The sequence below is a fragment of the Corvus kubaryi genome, unplaced genomic scaffold, assembly GCF_017639235.1.
Source record: "Corvus kubaryi isolate FWS band 111438036 unplaced genomic scaffold, C.kubaryi_AGA036_p1.0 37357, whole genome shotgun sequence".
NCBI classification, from domain to species: domain Eukaryota; kingdom Metazoa; phylum Chordata; class Aves; order Passeriformes; family Corvidae; genus Corvus; species Corvus kubaryi.
Genome location: NW_024581117.1, coordinates 10797685 through 10814937, shown reverse-complemented (window position 1 = coordinate 10814937; position 17253 = coordinate 10797685). Strand labels below are relative to the sequence as shown.

At 37.5% G+C, this 17253-nt stretch overlaps 1 protein-coding gene and 1 long non-coding RNA gene across 3 annotated transcripts in view; both read left to right on the top strand.

The window, feature by feature from the left end:
- The window catches only part of PARG (poly(ADP-ribose) glycohydrolase), a 61774-nt gene that overhangs the window by 3405 nt on the left and 41116 nt on the right, over positions 1–17253 (top strand). The window contains exons 2-7 of one of the 2 annotated variants that reach the window (XM_042033232.1): positions 60–126; positions 2523–3500; positions 4501–4687; positions 5869–5991; positions 6709–6792; positions 7848–7922. In XM_042033232.1, the coding sequence (XP_041889166.1) occupies positions 60–126; positions 2523–3500; positions 4501–4687; positions 5869–5991; positions 6709–6792; positions 7848–7922 (1514 nt within the window). The remainder of the gene's footprint in view (positions 1–59; positions 127–2522; positions 3501–4500; positions 4688–5868; positions 5992–6708; positions 6793–7847; positions 7923–17253) is intronic. The other variant, XM_042033231.1, reaches the window with a different exon arrangement.
- LOC121667080 lies at positions 7932–16704 on the top strand. Its single transcript, XR_006016904.1, has 2 exons — positions 7932–12897; positions 13615–16704. It is a non-coding gene; the product is annotated as an uncharacterized LOC121667080 (long non-coding RNA).

Here is a 17253-nt window from a genome sequence, read left to right as displayed (position 1 = left end):
GCAATGATATTGCAGTTTTATCATGTTTCATGTAATAACAGTGAACTGTGGTTTTTCAGTTTGTAAGCAGCGGACAATTACCAGTTGGTTGGAGAATAAAGGACCCAAGACAACGGAGTCCAAAAGGTAAAAAGCACAACATAAGCATGTTCAAAAGTTGTGTTCTTTGAGGGGGCCTGGTGGGAGCTAAAAGTGCAGGTTGCCAGTACAGCTGGCTGAATGGAGGCAGCCCCATTTCTTTCCTTACCGTGGCACATCCTCTTGAGTAACAAACTGAGACATTTTCACTACGAGCAGCTGCCTGGTCCCCACCATCCCCTCTAAACACCCAAGCCCAAACATATTGCTGACATCGATTACTGAAGCACCTCACTGTTTAGATGAATAAATACATTGGCTCCTGCAAAGAAAAAGATGAGAACCTGGAGCAAGGGAAGGCAAAGTGGGAGTGTTGCTTCCATTGGCAGCCAAACACTGGATCAATTTAGTTGTGATATCAGATTATGTCTTTGGTCAACAGTTCTGCTTTTATTTTTGTTTGACATAGGACACTTAACAGTTGCAGATTTTTGCTGATAGTCCTGTGATCAATTCACTGTTTTGCTGTTAATTTACAGACAAAAATCTGTTTTGGTTTGTCTCAGTGGACTGTGATTGTAGTTTAAACATGTGCAGCTTGATTTAATACAGCCAGAATTTACAGGTGCATTGATGTTTTTTAATGAAAGATGTTACAAATTTTTACTGCTGAATGTTATCAGATAAAGTTTGATATTTTTGGCTAATGTGGTCTGTCAGGAGCAGTGATTGCAAGGCAGCATTAAAATTATACTCCAAAGAATTTAACTATCTGGTGCAGAGGAATATCAGATATTATTTTTCTGTAGTTGCAATTGCAAATGTGCTGTTTTATTTTTCATTGATGTTTGCTAATAAATAAAGATTGAAGTCCGTAGCAGTGTTAAAAACAGCTGGAAAGACTTGTGATAATGATTAATACAGAAGTATGTAGAGCTAATTACAGGCTTAGAGGTTGCACTAAATCAAGGATGTTAAGAGGATTCTTAAGGAGGGAATGAATTATTTTATTTTTTTAAAATTCCATTTAGAGTATTGCTGTTCTATGCTCTCCTCCATCCCTGCTGACAGATTAGAGCCTAGGCAGCTCTAAGAAGCCTTTAGTTGTGTGAACATTTAATGTGCCTATTGCAGTTAACATCACAATTTTAATTTAAATTTGTCTTTGTGTTAGGTTTAATTTCTCAAGTTGGCAACAGATATCGTCAGTACCTTTAAAGAGTCATTGAGATGGCAGCAGTATTGTAACTCTCGTTTTTGTTCATCAAAATTTGCAGGAATAAATGCCTACATGGGAATTTAAATTATCAAGAAATAAACCCCGCTAAAATCCTTTTGTTTTCAAATAATCATCCTGTGGATGAAGTTTCAAGCTATCAGCTCTCCTTATCCTGAGTGGTCTTTTAGAAGACGATCTGTTACCATTCATGAAGAGAATTAATGCTTTTAGGAATCTATAATTGTTAAAGTGTTCAGTGGCTGAATTTAGAATTGTGTGGTAATTGCATATTTTCCTATTTAGTGTAAATGGGAAGCTGGGCAGTGATCAGGCATACAGAGTTTAGCGTGCTCAGTTTGCACTGGGAATGTACTGTGTTGTAACAATACATTCAGGAGAAGATATTGTTCAGAGTGATGTATTCATCAAGACTAGTCAGATTTTTTTTTATATTCATGTGTCTTCTAAGTAATTATCAATACGCTGACACATTAATTAATATCTAAATGTGAAACAACTTTCTAACACCTGATCATACAAAACTCACTTCATTTCCCTTTGTAACCATTAAGATACATTTCCATCCTGCACTGCCTTACACAAAGACAAATCAGGTTACTTTCCTCTTAAAAGCCCCTGATTTAGTGCATCTTTTTTCTTATCAGTTTGAAATGTATTTTACCCTTGAGCTTTTGAATGGAGTTTTTTTCAAGAGTCATGGGCTGTTTATAAGAGTAAGGGAGTAAGTAATAGGAGACTGTGGAGCAGAGCTGTGCCCTGCTCTTCTAAAAGATGAATTTGTAGCTCTGAGAGAATGGCCATAACACCATTGATTTCCTTGCTCATTTATTTAATGGATAAAAATGAAAGTTATGGAGGACTCTTATCACAGCTTCTAATTTTTTTTTTCATCTGGAGAAAATATCTAAATAATAGCCTCGTATTGTTTAGATTTGAAAATAAGGATAATGAATGACAGGAATAGATTCCTGAGGTAAGCAACTGGCTGATCATCCTTTGGAGCCTTTAAATGGAAATAGGTTGCTAGTGAGCTACATTCCTTAGTGCAGTAAAACTTGTTGATCCTGGTAGTGCTTATTTACAGAGTAGAATGAATAAAAATCTGTACTTCCTATTGTTTGTTTATCATTGTTGCTTAAAAAAAATATGCACAGAAATTTCATTTGGAAGTAAGACATTGAATTCCCTTACTTCTCTTCCACAGCTTACACAGCAAAATTAATAACAATACTGAAGCAAATCCTAAGATGACTTCCATTAAAAAAGATAACTTTTGTGAGCATGATGTGAAAAAGCTAGAGAATACTTGTCAGCAAAATTATGCAAAAATATCTGTGGAAGTTGGTGCAAAGCAAGTATATTTGCCTCAGACAGGCAGCATGTGTAGCTGGGAGGCTGAGGACAAAGATGCAGTCTTAGATACAGATCCTGTGAAGGGTCTGCAGTCTGGAGACCTCTTTAAAAATGCCAACATTGATCAGATGCACAAAACTGGCAAGCAGAAAGGCTGTGAAGAAAGCAGTGCCACTTGGGCTCAGAGGAAGTTATCATCAGGCCGGGCTTCAAAACCAGGAAATTCAAAACCTTCTTCAAAAGCCATCGAGACAGATGGACAAGTGGCTTCGTGCAATTCACAGAAGCTGAAGAGTTGCAATTCTCTCTGTTCAATGGGTGAACAAGAGGAAGGGGATGTAGTTCCAGAAAGTCCACTTTCAGATGCTGGTTGTGATGCCTGTATCTCTGATCTTGGAGGTCCTGGGAAACTGAGCAAATGTCAGAGCAGTTCAGGGGACTCGCCTGCTTTTGAGAAAGAAAGTGAGCCAGAATCGCCGATGGATGTGGATAATTCTAAAAATAGCTGCCATGGGTCAGAGGCCGATGAAGAAACAAGTCCATTTCTGGATGAACGAGAGGAGATTAATATGTCAAAACCCATAAACAAATCTTTTAGAATTCAATATGGGGATGCTGAATTGGAGTCAAGGAAATCACGTTTTTCTGCCAAGGGCTGTGAAAGCTTTGAGGAAGTAGATAATTCTGTTAAAGAGGACGGCCTGCATACAAAGTCACCTGGGATCTCTCCTGCTCCATCATCAGAATGCAAAGGTGCAAAACAGGGTGTGAAGAGAGACTCCAAAATCACCTCTCACTTCATGAGGATACCTAAAGTTGAGGAGAAAAGGTAGCATTCTGTCTGCCTCTTCATCTGTTTTTTTCATGCTTGGGGATTTCCTCTTTGGTGATAGAATTTCAGAGGCTGGATTGTATAAAGAGTTTTGCAAAATGTATTTAAAGATACAAAGAAAACTGACATCAGATTGAAATAACTTATTTTTAATGGGGCTATGCATGGGGTCCTTAAAGGATATGTTTGTCCAGTGCAATTACAATTCTTACTAGTTTCATTTGTTGAAAACAGTGAATCTATTTTGTTAAACCATCAGTGCTATTGATGCTTTGATTGAAATAGACATGGAAAAATTCACTTTTGAGAGCCATTGTAGAGATGTTTGGGGGTTTTTGTTGATGTTTTTGGGTCTGGGGGTTTTTTTGGTTTGTTTTGTTTGGCTCTATTCATAATTTGGGAGAGAGAAGGACTGGTGGTTACACACTGCAGTAATGGAAATAGGAGTCCTGAACATGGCACAGGACTCTGCATGCCAGGTGTTGTGGAAGGACAAAAGGATAATCTCTGCTCTGAAGACCTTAGGTTTCAGTAAGAGCTGAGAAAGTGAATAACCATCTAAGGAGTGAGCAGAAACAAAAGGGCTGTGTATTTTGGTATGACATGCAATTATTTTACTTGACTCAAGTCCTTCAAGTCGGGCAAGAAAGTAGTTTTGCACATCTTTACTGAGGCATTGTCCATGGATAAACAGACCCTGTTGGGAAGGAGCATGGCTCTGCAGAGGGATATTCTGCCTTGCTAACCCACTGCAGATCTGTGAAGGGGTTTGTCAGCCTGTAGAGAGGAGTGTTTTTGTAGACATGTACTTTGTGTGTTGGGCAGGGGAAAGCTGGTGGTGGCGGGAGTTTTCCCCCAAGTAAAGCTTTGGCCTGAGGCCACAGCAAAGGCTGGCAAATAAACTATTATTGTTGTAACCCTGCAATGGAAGTTTGTGTATTTGCCTACCTGTTTTTTCAGTGCAAATAAAAAGTTTCAATGCATTTTATTTTAATAGCAGGAAAGAAAAGTGTGAATTCAAACCCCAGAGGCCTGGAAGGAAGATTGCTAAATATACACCACCCCCTCTTCCAAGCAACAAGAAATGGTTTGGAACCCCGATTGAGGAGATGAGAAGGATGCCAGTGTGTGGGGCCCGCCTGCCTCACCTGCGGCCCTCAGCCAACCACACCGTGACTGTCAGGGTACAGTAATGCACTGCATTGCCTCAAATCAGAGTTGTGCCTGAAGTGTTCAATAACACGAAATGCCATGTGTTAGTCTTACATTTTGGCATCCTGCTAGTACTGTTTCTTTTCCATACCTTGCATGCAGACTGGGCAACTGATTCTACTGAAAATTGGCTATTCTGGTGCAGAGAATTAGGATATTACGATCCAGAAGAAACATAATAATGGTTTTACTGCCTCTGTCTTGTTAGGGGCAAGTATTTTTCTTCTGCGTGGAGGTGTGTGTGCTTCCTTGACTGAGTTGTAAAGTGTAGGAATTTAAATACGTCTGCAAGTAAAATTGGTACTTCCAACATTTTCATGCTCTGTTTTTATTTTAATGTGATTCTGGTTTGGGTTCAAGACACACAAACGGCTCAAGATATTCAAGATATGGAAAAGACAAAGAATGAAGCAGAGTTTCTAGCAGTTTTACCGCTGCATTTTAGATCAAATCTGGTATGTTTGCCTTTAATCCTTTGGAGTAAAAGGCAGCCTAAATATTGTTGAAATAAAATGTGACCAGAAACCTGTAAGGTTATGGATAAATCCCAACCAAAAGAAAGCCACATTTAGTTTAAACGCGTACTCTGAGAGACTTAGTGCTGCCAAAGGGCTCTATAACAAGTTAGGTCTTCAAGAACATGGTGTTTGTTTTTACTTTTTTTGATGTTCTGTAAGTAAATTTGAGTTTGTTCTGGAGTAGATTCGAGGTATTGCTCTATCTATAATGATTTCTCATCCCTTTGAGTGTTAGGTTAAAAATACTACTTCTGCACATGACTATGGGTACATTTGTAACTACATTTTGAATATGTTTGGATGAAAATATGTAGATACTTAAATTAATAAATGAGGATATCTTCAGCTGGTGATTGGATATATAGTAATTGAATATATTACCTTTATTTGAGTGTGTTTCAAGAGGTCTAATGATAAGGTGGCATTCTTTTCAACAAGTATAATGTTAGATTAACAGATGGATTCTTTTTCTGTGTAGCTCTCAGTGGTGAGTTGGTAGCTTTCCCCTTTCCAGACAGGATGGCTCTACATGAGAACTTTTAAAACTGTATTTTTGCTTACTTTTTATTTCTTCCATTTAAAAACTGAAAGTAGAGTCTGATTTTTTTTTTTTGCCTTCTCTTCTGTGTTAACAGGTAGATCTTCTAAGGGAAGGAGAGGTACCTAAACCTTTTCCAACTCACTACAAAGATTTGTGGGACAACAAGCATGTTAAAATGCCCTGCTCAGAACAAAATTTATATCCTGTAGAGGATGAGGTAAGATTAAGTATTTACACTTGTGTAATCAAATAAGTTTGTTTACACATAGATGAGTTTTCATTTTACTGCATTTGCTCAATTGTCAAACTGACTGTGGAATTAGAAAATGAAGTCTGAAAAACTGGAATTTGGGTCATGATGCTTCAGACAGAGCAAAAGACTTTTTTTTCCTTGTAATTATTTTGTCTAGCTAATGATTTGATGATATATATATTTCTGTACTTATATGGACTGTAAACTTGAAGTCCTTATAAGTGATATATTTATTTACTTACATATTTTTATGTTATATATTGTGTGCATGTGTGAAGTAATTTGCAATTTCAACAGATGTGAATGAATTTGTAACCACAGTTGGATTATAATACTCTGTCAGGTATTGCTGATAGTGAGGTGTATCTGGCTTGTTCTGCTAAGACATAGGCAGAGATTAGCCCTGCGTGGTTTGTTGATCTGGTATTGTCACTGCTTGAGACATAAACATACCCACTGAAATACTTCAGACTAGGGTGGATATAATCAGCAAGCGTGTCCTGTAGTAAAAACTCCATAATAGTTATCTATACTTGATTCAGGAATGAAGAATTCCTATAGCCTCCATTAAATACACTCAGTCTTTTCACTGACCAATTTTACAGATGGCAGTTATTAGTAAATGTGTCTTTCTGTTTCAAATGACTCAATCTGACTTTCTTTTGGGTTTTTACTTTAAAGAATGGGGATAGAACTGCTGGAAGTCGATGGGAGCTAATCCAAACTGCCTTACTTAACAAATTTACCTGCTCACATGATTTGAAGGTAAGTTTGTCAGTTTGAAATCCAATCTATATGCGTATGAATACATTCAGGTTGTCTGTATACTGCCAGTGATTCTAGCTTGGTCCTATTTGTTTAATCACTTAGAAAAATAAACTATAAAAAAAATCTGCTGTTCAAGGGTCTCCCTAATGAATGAAGTCCTAAGTGTTACCACTGAATTTATTCCGATTATTAAAATGAATTGCCATTTTAAAGTCTACACAAAACTGTTTGTCCAGCAGTATATGGTAGTCTGTGGTAAACATAGCGTGAGGGTTTTGTGTAGCCAGATGGTCAGGGATGCACAGGTGAGAGAGTTGGAAATAGTAACTCTTCGCATCAGTTCACTCCACTAAAATCACAATTCAAGCTGCTGACAAAAATCTGTAGATTTTGGAGACTAATGCTCTTTTGATAACTCTTACAGTAACACTGGCATGAAGTCTTACAGTTACAGTACATTAATTGTGATTTGGTGTGGCTTAGAGTTGCTATTACGTTTTTTTGTGAAGAATAATGTAGGCAGGGAAGGAGGAGAATGTGAAAGCCATAGATAAACTTCAAATGAACAAATAGTTGCTCCCCAGCAACTGGGGAGACTTCCCTTAATGTTATTTTATTTGGGTTTTTTTTCTTGTGATTTTTTAAAGGGTGGTGGTGTTGTAAATGGTCTATTTAATTTTGCGGTGGTTCTGATTCTTTAAGTTCCTAAACTGATGCAACTTCTGCTATATTGCTTTTATACCTCAAATACCTTTTATTAGTACTTTCAACATGAGCAAGCACGGGGTGAGGAACATTTATGTTTGTTGGGAGATACGAGCATGCCTTGTCTTGTTTTGTGTTCGGAGAAAAAACCCCATGGACTGAAGCTTATTCACTGCTAAACCCAAAATAGAGGGTTCAGTATCAAGGGTTTGCACTATTTTGGCAGGCTCTGTGGCAGGTTTTAGCCACCAGATGGTGCTGTTCCTTCAACAAGGAAATGTCCTTAAATGGTTTTTCTTCCATTAATAATTACCTCTAAGCTCTGTTTTGTTGTGCTTCTTCTCTAGGAGGCCATATTGAGGTACAATGTTGCTTACTCCAAGAAATGGGACTTCACAGCCCTTACTGACTTCTGTGAGAAGGTAAAACAAGTTGATTTAAAATAGAAAGAAAAGTAGTATGAAAGTGACTACTTTGCCTATATGTCTCAATGCTTTTGGCTTTATTTCCATTTTCAAGAGTAAATGTTTGCAGTTGTCATCTAAGTGAGCAGCTATTTAGCTGGTAACTTCAGCTGAAACAATAATTATAAACTGGCTTAACTTTAAATTTTATACATGTAATTTGGGTGCTTCAGTGATACCTAAGCTTCCTGGGGGTAAGGTGAGAAATTCCCTTTTCTTGTTTTATGAAAACCAGATTTATTAAGAAATTGTATTAATATTCCCAGTGTATTTTTTTTAAGAGGTAGTCTTTTTTCCCTTCTTTGTAAAACTTTAATGTTATATTGCAGTGGTGTTTGTATAGACTGTGCTTTGCTGGTGTAGCAGGAAAATTCTCCTATTTGGTGAGATGGTGAATTTAAACTGTAGAGCCTTTTAAAAATTGGGGTGGGTTTTATGGCTTCAGGTCTTAGGTATTAGCTCTTTCATGGGGAGGATGGAAAAGAGAAATGAATAGTAGGTCTCAAATGCAAGTTGGACTGCTATTAATGTACATCATGGCTGACAATCCGAAACTACGTTAATTAAAGCATAATGAAAGATTAAATGAGATGCAGTAGAAATTGTAGTATTTTTCTCCAACACTTCAGAAGTACTTCTAAAACATACATGCTTGTTTTCTTGGGAGGGGCTTGCTGAGCTCTATTAAGGTTCAGTGGAAACTAAATCTGAAGTGAATTTTGTTAGTTCTGTATGTAAATAGATGTCTGCTTAGGCCATGTGATCAGAGGAGCTGTTCTGTTCTCTCTGTTGCCTGTCTCCATTGCATGTGGGGACTGCTGTTTCACAGAATGAGTTTTCTTTTGCATGCAGCACATTATTATTACTGCTGACAGAAGGCACCTATAAAAATCCCAGTGGTATCATACTTGCAAGCCACGAGAGCTACTGTGCTCACCCATCTTGCAGATTTAGTGCTCCCCCCTCTCATCTCTGGGGTCACTGACGTGGCTCCATGGTAGAGGCTGTGGACAGTCGGTCTCTGCTCCTATTGACTCTTGTGCTAAATGAAATTAACTTGGCCTGTTCAGCTGTTCGCTCGTGTGTTACTGAAGTATACATAAATTAGAGTGTTTTAAAGTGTGAGTGCTGTTCAGTTAAAAATTGGACTCAGGAACATACCAGATTTGCATCATATTGCTGCAAGCACAACTGAGCTTGTCCTGATGTGTTCACACTGCGCCTTTGGGATTTTGGAAACTCTGGGTGATTAGATTCAGAGATCATCAGCCAGAGAGCGTAAGTAATATCAGCAGTCTCCAGAGGAGAGAGAACAATAGGGAAATAAGCTATGGATCGGGCATCAATCTTTCATGAGGATGAAAAGGAAATTTCTGTATCCTGGGAATGATGATTTATTTGTGTGGTTCTCAGATGAAGGGAGGAGATCTGTTTTGTACACAGATTTTAGACCAAGTTAAAAGAGTGTGCAGCAGTGTTTTAAATGAGAAACAGTGAAGTGCTTGTGACACAGTCACCTCTTGTAGACCATAGGAGCAAAATCTTGCCCTGGTTTGCTTTGTTGATTGTGTGGAGTTTAGTGAACAGGACATGGGGAGGGGATACATTTTGCAGAGAAGGGCTTGAATCTTTTCAATTATAAAGGGATGTGTGAAACTTTCCAAGTTTTGTGAATTAACAAGGCATCTGCTTTCAAGGAATGCTTGCAGTCTGTTTAAGTGAGCAGCTCTTGTGTGAAAGTTGATCACCCCAAGACAGACATCCTCTGTGGAAATGACATAAATATACTGGCTGTAGTGAGCTGTAGTGCTTTTGAATTTATTGTATTTGGGTGTTAATGATTAAGGGCTTACCATTGGCCTGTGTATTTTCTTGTTTATCCTATGATTTTGAGGGTACAGAGGAGCTGTTTCAGGTTTGCCCAGCCAAGGTTGAAGGGGTTGGTTAAAACGACAGCTGGCCTGACTGATCAGCCCAAAGGGAGTGGCAGCAGCTCAACAGAAGAAGTGATCACAAATGCATATTAAAAGAAAAAGATTAAAACAGAGTCTGTGATTGTCAGCTATGTATTTATGTCATTGAGCACTATTGACTTTCAGTGCCTGCTTAACCAAGGATTTTGTAGTCTGATTTAGAAGGGAGCTGTGTCTGTAACTCTAGTGATGTCTGTTTTAAGGATTATTCAGATATTACTTCAATAGGTCTGTGTTTGGTTACAAGGTGCCTTTTGTTATTTTATCTTCTGATTATGGACACAGTTTACCTCATCTGTTAATCTCTTGAATACTGTCATACCAGTCTTGCATCGAGTTTCCTATTTTAGGTAGTTCCTTGCAAGTTATACTATCAAAATATGCATTATTTTTAAACACTACTTTGTTAGATTCAAGTAAATTTTCTTATTAAAAAAATAATTAACAGTTTCTTGGGCTTAGGTTTATTTTCCCTTAAGATTAAAACACTCTCAGCTTTCTAAACTAATAGGAAATATCATGTATGTGAGCCAAGATTTTTTTCCAGAACAACACAGCCTAGAAGTTCTGCAGTTTGGTCAAAGTGTTGTCAGAAGAGGGAGCCCTCACACTTTTGAAAGGATTCTCTTGCAAGTCAGTTAATGTATAGAAGTAAAATTCCTGTTTGTACAGTGAAGTAAATTCTGAAGTTTTGATTTTTTTCTGTTTCTTTTGAAAATTTCATAGAACTTGTACATAGAACATACATTGTTCTATGAACAAGTTCTATGTGAAGATCTTGGTGACTGTTTACTTCAGACATCTGACTGTTTTGCTGTCCTCCACGGAATTTCCACAGTGTTGTGTTAATTTGTTTTGCCATCTGTCTGTTGATATTGGCATACATGCTTAGGATTTCTTTAAGTTAAAACTTAGTGGATGAAAGTTATTAGTGCTAATATTTTTCTTTGTACGTGCAAAATTCTTGTCACTTGGAAGTCATCCTTGCATCTGGTTTTCCAGAACTTACTTAGAAGCCAGGAAAGAGTAAGCAGCAAGCAGAAAAAGAACTGTGAGGAAACCACTATGGATGAAGCTGTATTGGAACACACAGTGTGTTACAGATGAGCTTTATTTCTGGGAGTGATGATGGGTTGGGTGTTAATTACATGCTTTTGTTCAACAGTGCTATGTACTGTAGTTGTTTTTATTTTAATTTTTTGTGGGTTTTCCATTCCACTTCCAGGAAAAACCAAGTTACTTTTCTTTTTCCCACATGCGTGAATAAAAAGTCTGGTTAGGTCATTCTAGGATTATGCCTGAGACTAATCTGTGACAACAGCAACTTTATCTAAAGGGAAAAGTAGGGCTCCTATCATTTAAGAGAATCATGGGGTCTGCTGCTTTAGATTGGGCCTGCTTGTGCTGGACATGCTTTGTTTTTATTATATTGCTTTAAAGTCTCTTAGAGCTTAAGCATAATTCTCGTTAATGAGCTCTTCCTCTTGTTGCATGCATCTGCCCTGCCCTTTCAGGAGCAGAGGAGTGTTTAAATCTGAAAATGGCATAGACCAAAGATTGAGTTTAGGTAAATCTGTGTGCCATAGGCAGTGACTGTCTCTGTGCTTCTGCAAGTGGTCTGAAAAAGGGATCACAATACATCTTGCACATACAATACGGTGAATCCATAACTGTGTTTTGTTTGTCTGGACTCTTTAACCTTGATCATCTCAGTGGAAAGTTTGGGAAATGGAGCAGATACAGGGAGAGGAGTCAGGAGTGGTATAAAGGTATGTAATAGTTTCCATATGAGGAAATAAGTCTAAATAAGTTAGGATCATTTCACCTTTTCATCTTAGTTGAGGGACATTAGTAATGGGTATAACAGTACTGTCCAAAAGAAATGTAAGAGAGGGTGAAGAGGAAATGGCTGCCCATTCTTCTAGTAAAGCAGTTAAGGGACACCAGATGAGTGTTCCTAGCAGGTAAGGGTATCGACACCAGACAAAAGTAGTCATTGAGATACTGAATAGAGAGCTGTGGAACCCCTTGTCATGGGAGCTAGAGGATGCTATGGCCTTACATCAGGTTTTGAAGGAATTAGGAGAAATTGCTGTTAGAAAGATCTCAGTGATACCCACTGAGATATTTTGATGGACTCTGGGAATATCTGAAACTGATTACTGCAAATGAGGAAGTGCTGCTGATTGCTTGTGTTTCTTGCTGTTTGACTTTACTAGGAATCTTTTGTTAATGTGCTTTCATTGTACTGTTGTTCTGTTGTACTTGGAACTATTACCCATTTTTACATCCCTATGGCTTGGCTGGATTGAAGCTGAGAGTTGAGACAAGTGGCCTTGTCCTACATGCAGGGTCTGTCATTGCATAGTGTGCAGTATGAGGTGTTGCTGACAGAAAGGTATGGCATCTATACAGTAGACTCTTTAAAGAGGAAAAAGTACTAAAGGTCATTGACATTTTAAATGCTTGAATCACTTAAGGCACTTATGCCTTTCAAAATTTGCTTTTCCAGGCTCTCTTTAAACCCTTGGTGCCTACTTGACTCAAGTAGGAATACTTAAGGGGGATATGCTATGAGTATCTTTACAAAGACACTCTCCGCTGTGTAATACTCAGTTTCCAACTGTTAGATTTGTTTCTAATGTACAGAAGAGTGTGTGTGTGTGTCTGCAGTGCCTGTGTATGGATGCCTTGTGGTCTTTCTGTCTTTTGGGAAAGCTGTTTGAAGCCAATCAGTCTATTTAATGGCCAGTAATTGCATATTTGCTGTTGATTGCCATGTAAATTCAGTAGTCAGGAAATCCTTTTATATTTTGAAAGAAGCTGTATAACTCTTAACTTTGGATTTTTCTATGAGATTGAAAGAAAAATGATAACGATGTCTTTAAAAAGACGAGTTTCTTCCCTGTTTATACTTAATTACAGAGAAGAACCTTCAGCACGAGGGAAGAATGTACCAGGTACTTTATCTGTGCTTCTCTTTCTTGTTTTCCAGTCAAGCATGAGTTCACTGGTTTTAGCCTCAAAACTGACTGTTAGCAGTTGGGGGTAGTTTGTGGCACAAATCACAGCTTATTCTAAAATCTGATAAAAAGCCATGTAGCAAGAAAACAAAGTCACTTGTCAAACTGAAGGAATATATTGCTTTTTCTTCACCCTTTAAAAATAGTCATCTCAGAATTACAGCTGTAATTAGTTTTGATACAAGATTAGATAGAAAAGGAGTTCCATTCCTCACTTTTGTCCACTAAAACTTACATGATGGATGCTGCTGGGTGCTGGGTCCTTTTAGAAGTCCAGAACAGCTGGGATGTGAGACTTTGTTACCTTCTGTTTTTACATGCAAGTCTCTATTTGGAAGTTTTAGAACTTCACTTAAGACCTTTTTAAAATTTTCCATAAATGTAATTTAAAAATGCACAAACTAAGTGATAAGATAAATATGTAAAGAAATTAATTTATAAATACAACTTTTTCTATTTTCCACAAATACCACACATCCTTATTATATATATTTTGGTCTTCCAAAAGTCTGGTTTCCTTTTCTTGTAAAATTGAAGTTAACTATTGTACTAGAAATTGGTTTTTGTTTTTCTTACCATTTTAATTTTAGCTTAGCAGTATATATATGAGTATATGCGCATACACTTTCTAAAATACCACTTTTTCTACTGCAGGTGTTGTGTGCAAATTCCAGAATATAAGAGAACATTCTGAGAGTGAGGAGTGATGGAGCTTGTTACAATGAGTCTTGTTCCTGTTAGTCAATGTTTTGCACTTAAGGATAATTAAAATAAATAGAAGAACACTAATATGTTTCACTGAAACACCTAGCACTTGTGCGTTACTGATTGTGGTGCAAACCTGTAAAACCTGGGATAATATCTACAGAATGTGCTTAGTGCATTTTTTGGCCAAAGTGTAGTTTCTCATTTAAATGTATGCTACTACCTAGTATACTAGCACGTTTGGCCTGAGCTTGTTACTTTCAGAAATGTCAGATACAAGTAATTGAGTGAAGATAGAGCATACTAAGTAATAGAGGACTGAACAAAACAATGAGATGTGCAAATATTGGCAGCGTGTCTGCTTCCTCTCTAAGAAGAATTGGTTGCATTTTGAGATAACTGAATAAAATTAAGGACTGTCTTGTCAATGAAATACTCTACTTCAGTTGCAGAATTGCAAACAACCACAGAACCACACACCCTTTGTGGGTGTATAGTCTTGTCTTTAATAACATCAAAATTAACTTGAGAAATTTTTCAAATTACCTGGGCAATTTTAGAAATTATGGTTCCAGTTTTTCTACCATTATTTCAAACTTTCATCTAAAAAAAAGACTATACATGCAACATCTGAAGATGATGCAAATGCAGTATAGTCTCGTTGGATTATGGTTGAGGTCTAGATTTTCATTCATTTGGAAAAGACCAAATACAAAACACTGCTACAGTTAAGTATGTGCATATCGTGGGAAACCTTTATGTTCTGATAAGGCTTCACCCCACTCCTGCCTCCTCGTAGGTCTTATGAGCCATGTCAGTCTTTCCTGGTTCTTTTGTTGTTTGAATGACTTGCTTGAAGAAGTGATTGCTGTAATCAGTGAAACTGGAATAGAAGGAATTTTTAAGTACCAAATTGTTCTGGTCATTGGGTTTTTGATAAATCATTTTTATAATTGTCTGGACAGTACTAACAGAAGTGAGCATTGTATAGAGATGTCAGCACTACAAATGTAGGCTTTTAAGCAAGAAACAGAATGTCCCAAGGCTGAAAATAGCCTATCCATTGCTCCTTGTTGGATTTTACTTTAGTCCAGATGTTTTCAAGCAATTTTCATTACATCAGATTACCTTTTTAAAATCTAAACTGAAAGGGTCTTTTGAGTGTGCCGTGAAGGGTTTTCTTTTCACAGCAGCAGAAAGGAATTTATTCCCATACTGAACAAAAAGGTGAGCTTTTCTGTGGTGGGGGGAATATGCATCTTGTACACATTCAAAACATTAGAAACTAAGCATTGTAGAGGAGAAAGAGCATTGAATTACAGGTTTATTCTTAGTTTCGTGTACTTTCTTGGCAGAACAGTTGAGTATTTCTTAAGTGCTGTTTTGTAAGCACTGTTGCAATGACTGTTGAGTTGGAATTACCAGGGAAGGGATATCTGCACATAGCAGGTGCAGAGATATAATTGTACTGTGTCCCAAGTGCTTGTGGATACTTAATGCTTTAATAGAGATCTATGTAAAAACACATTCTGGAGCATCTCTTTCATAGTTTTTCACTGTATTGAGAACTGTTTGAAAGAGAAAAAAACCCTCATAAATATAAAAGTTCTGGGTTTAAAGGCTGCCTTCTGATACTTGCTTTGTTTTGTTTTGGGGTTAGAGGACAGTTGAATAGATTTCTGTACTTCCATTGGATTATGTGTAAGACATTGTTTATCTGTGCTCACCTATGTATCCCAAATGACTAAGAGAAGCTTCTTTTGGTTGTGGGGGGGCTTTCGTAAGCTGCTCTGTGCTTCTGGATTTTAAAAAAAAACTTATAATGTATTGAGCAGTTAGAATAAAAAAGCCCCACAAAACAAACCCTGATGGTCAAAGCTTTCAAGAGAAATGCTCACTGAAAAGGTGTACATGTAGGTAGGGAAGTGCTAAAGAGACATTGCCGTTGTTAGGATGACTATGAAGTATAAATGAAGTGGTTTGTAATGGTATTCCTGGGTTTTTTTCTCCTTCCTTTTCATCTGAAAAGTCTAATTTGCTTATATTGCTTCTTTGGAGAGTTTGTTACTGCTGCCATGCATTCTTTAAAGAGCAGGTTTACAAAGGTGGCAAGGTGTGTACCCTCAGGATGGTCTGAGGGTCTTATTTGGCCAATATAATAGTAATTACTGGATATGTTTCTTTAATTATTGGTCATCTTGAGCCTATGTAATACTGACAGTCAAGCAAAAAATGGTCTATAGATGTGTTAAAATCTGCAATCTGTGTTATCTGCTTGACTTTTTTTTTTTTTGGCATGTTACAGAAAATACAGTTTTCGTAAGGGTAACAGCTCTGTTGTCTCATGAAGCTTTTCGTGCCAAGGTTTCAAAAGTGGTTGCAAAACATATTTAGTATCTGGTGGCTTTCAAATGCTTCTACACTGTGTTTTCTAAAAATGTTTTTTAAATCATAGCAGTAGTAAATATTTTTCCCCTATCACTGTATTCAGAGAGATAAAAGTTTTGAATAAGCCCGGAAACAGATCACTTTTGTAGCTTATGTCAGGCAGGTGAAAGACATTTTATTTTTCCCTCATGTTATAGCTCTGCTGTAGAGACAAGGTCATTGTCCTCTCCACTTCTCTTCTTCCCAAGAATAACTTGAAAGTAGCTAGAAAGTAGTATTTGACTTTTCATCCCAGGACTCTGCCACTGCTTTGGAAATGGTTGTGATGCTTCTACCCATGATAGAATCACTCTGCAAGAGCATAGAGGTAGAAGTTATTGGTGGCCTGAAGGGTAGTGAAAACGACTGATTAGATTTCCAGTTAGATTTCCAGTTCCTTGGAAGTATAAATGGGGTTTCTAAAACCATTAAGAGGAGATTGAAAAATAAACACATATTCTTCTCTAAGATTTTATTTAGAATATTTAAAAGCTTTGGAAACAAAGCAGCAGTTGTTAAGGATGATACACCTGAGAGATTATTCCAGGGCTGGATTGGCAGAAGACGTGAATGAGCCTTTGGGGGGAAAAAAAATAAACAAAACCAAATTAACCTCTGCCTTGTAAGCTGTCTTCTTTTTTCCTTTTGAAGTGTCAGTTTGCGATTTTGATAAATGTCAGAAGCATTCTTGTTCTCAAATAAGATTCTTCTCTGCATAATCCAGTGTTATGGTTCCTTTCTTCTTTCCTCCAAAGATTACTTTGTCCTTCTTTTTGTTTCTAATCAGACAAGTGCTCAATAAATAGGATGGATTTGACAGCTAAGTGTGTTTCCTACTGAATTAGTCTTGTAAGGGAACTAGAGGAAGCAGATGAGGGTATTCTTTCCTGCAGTTTTGGAAGTTCATTGACATAAAAAAATGGGAACTAGAATGCACACACACACACCACACCCCATGCCACATGTTTTGTCTAGATTTCAGTCTTGTTGATATGTACAGTATTTGACATTACGATGAGTCTGTTTTACAGAGGCATATGAGTTACTGGGCTGCAGCCTGGTGTCTCTGTCTGGCTATGAGTATGCTGATAGTTCTCACACAATGTCTTTAAGTAGAGTTGATGTCCCTGTTCAGAAGAAAAGGCTTTGTAGACAGTACTA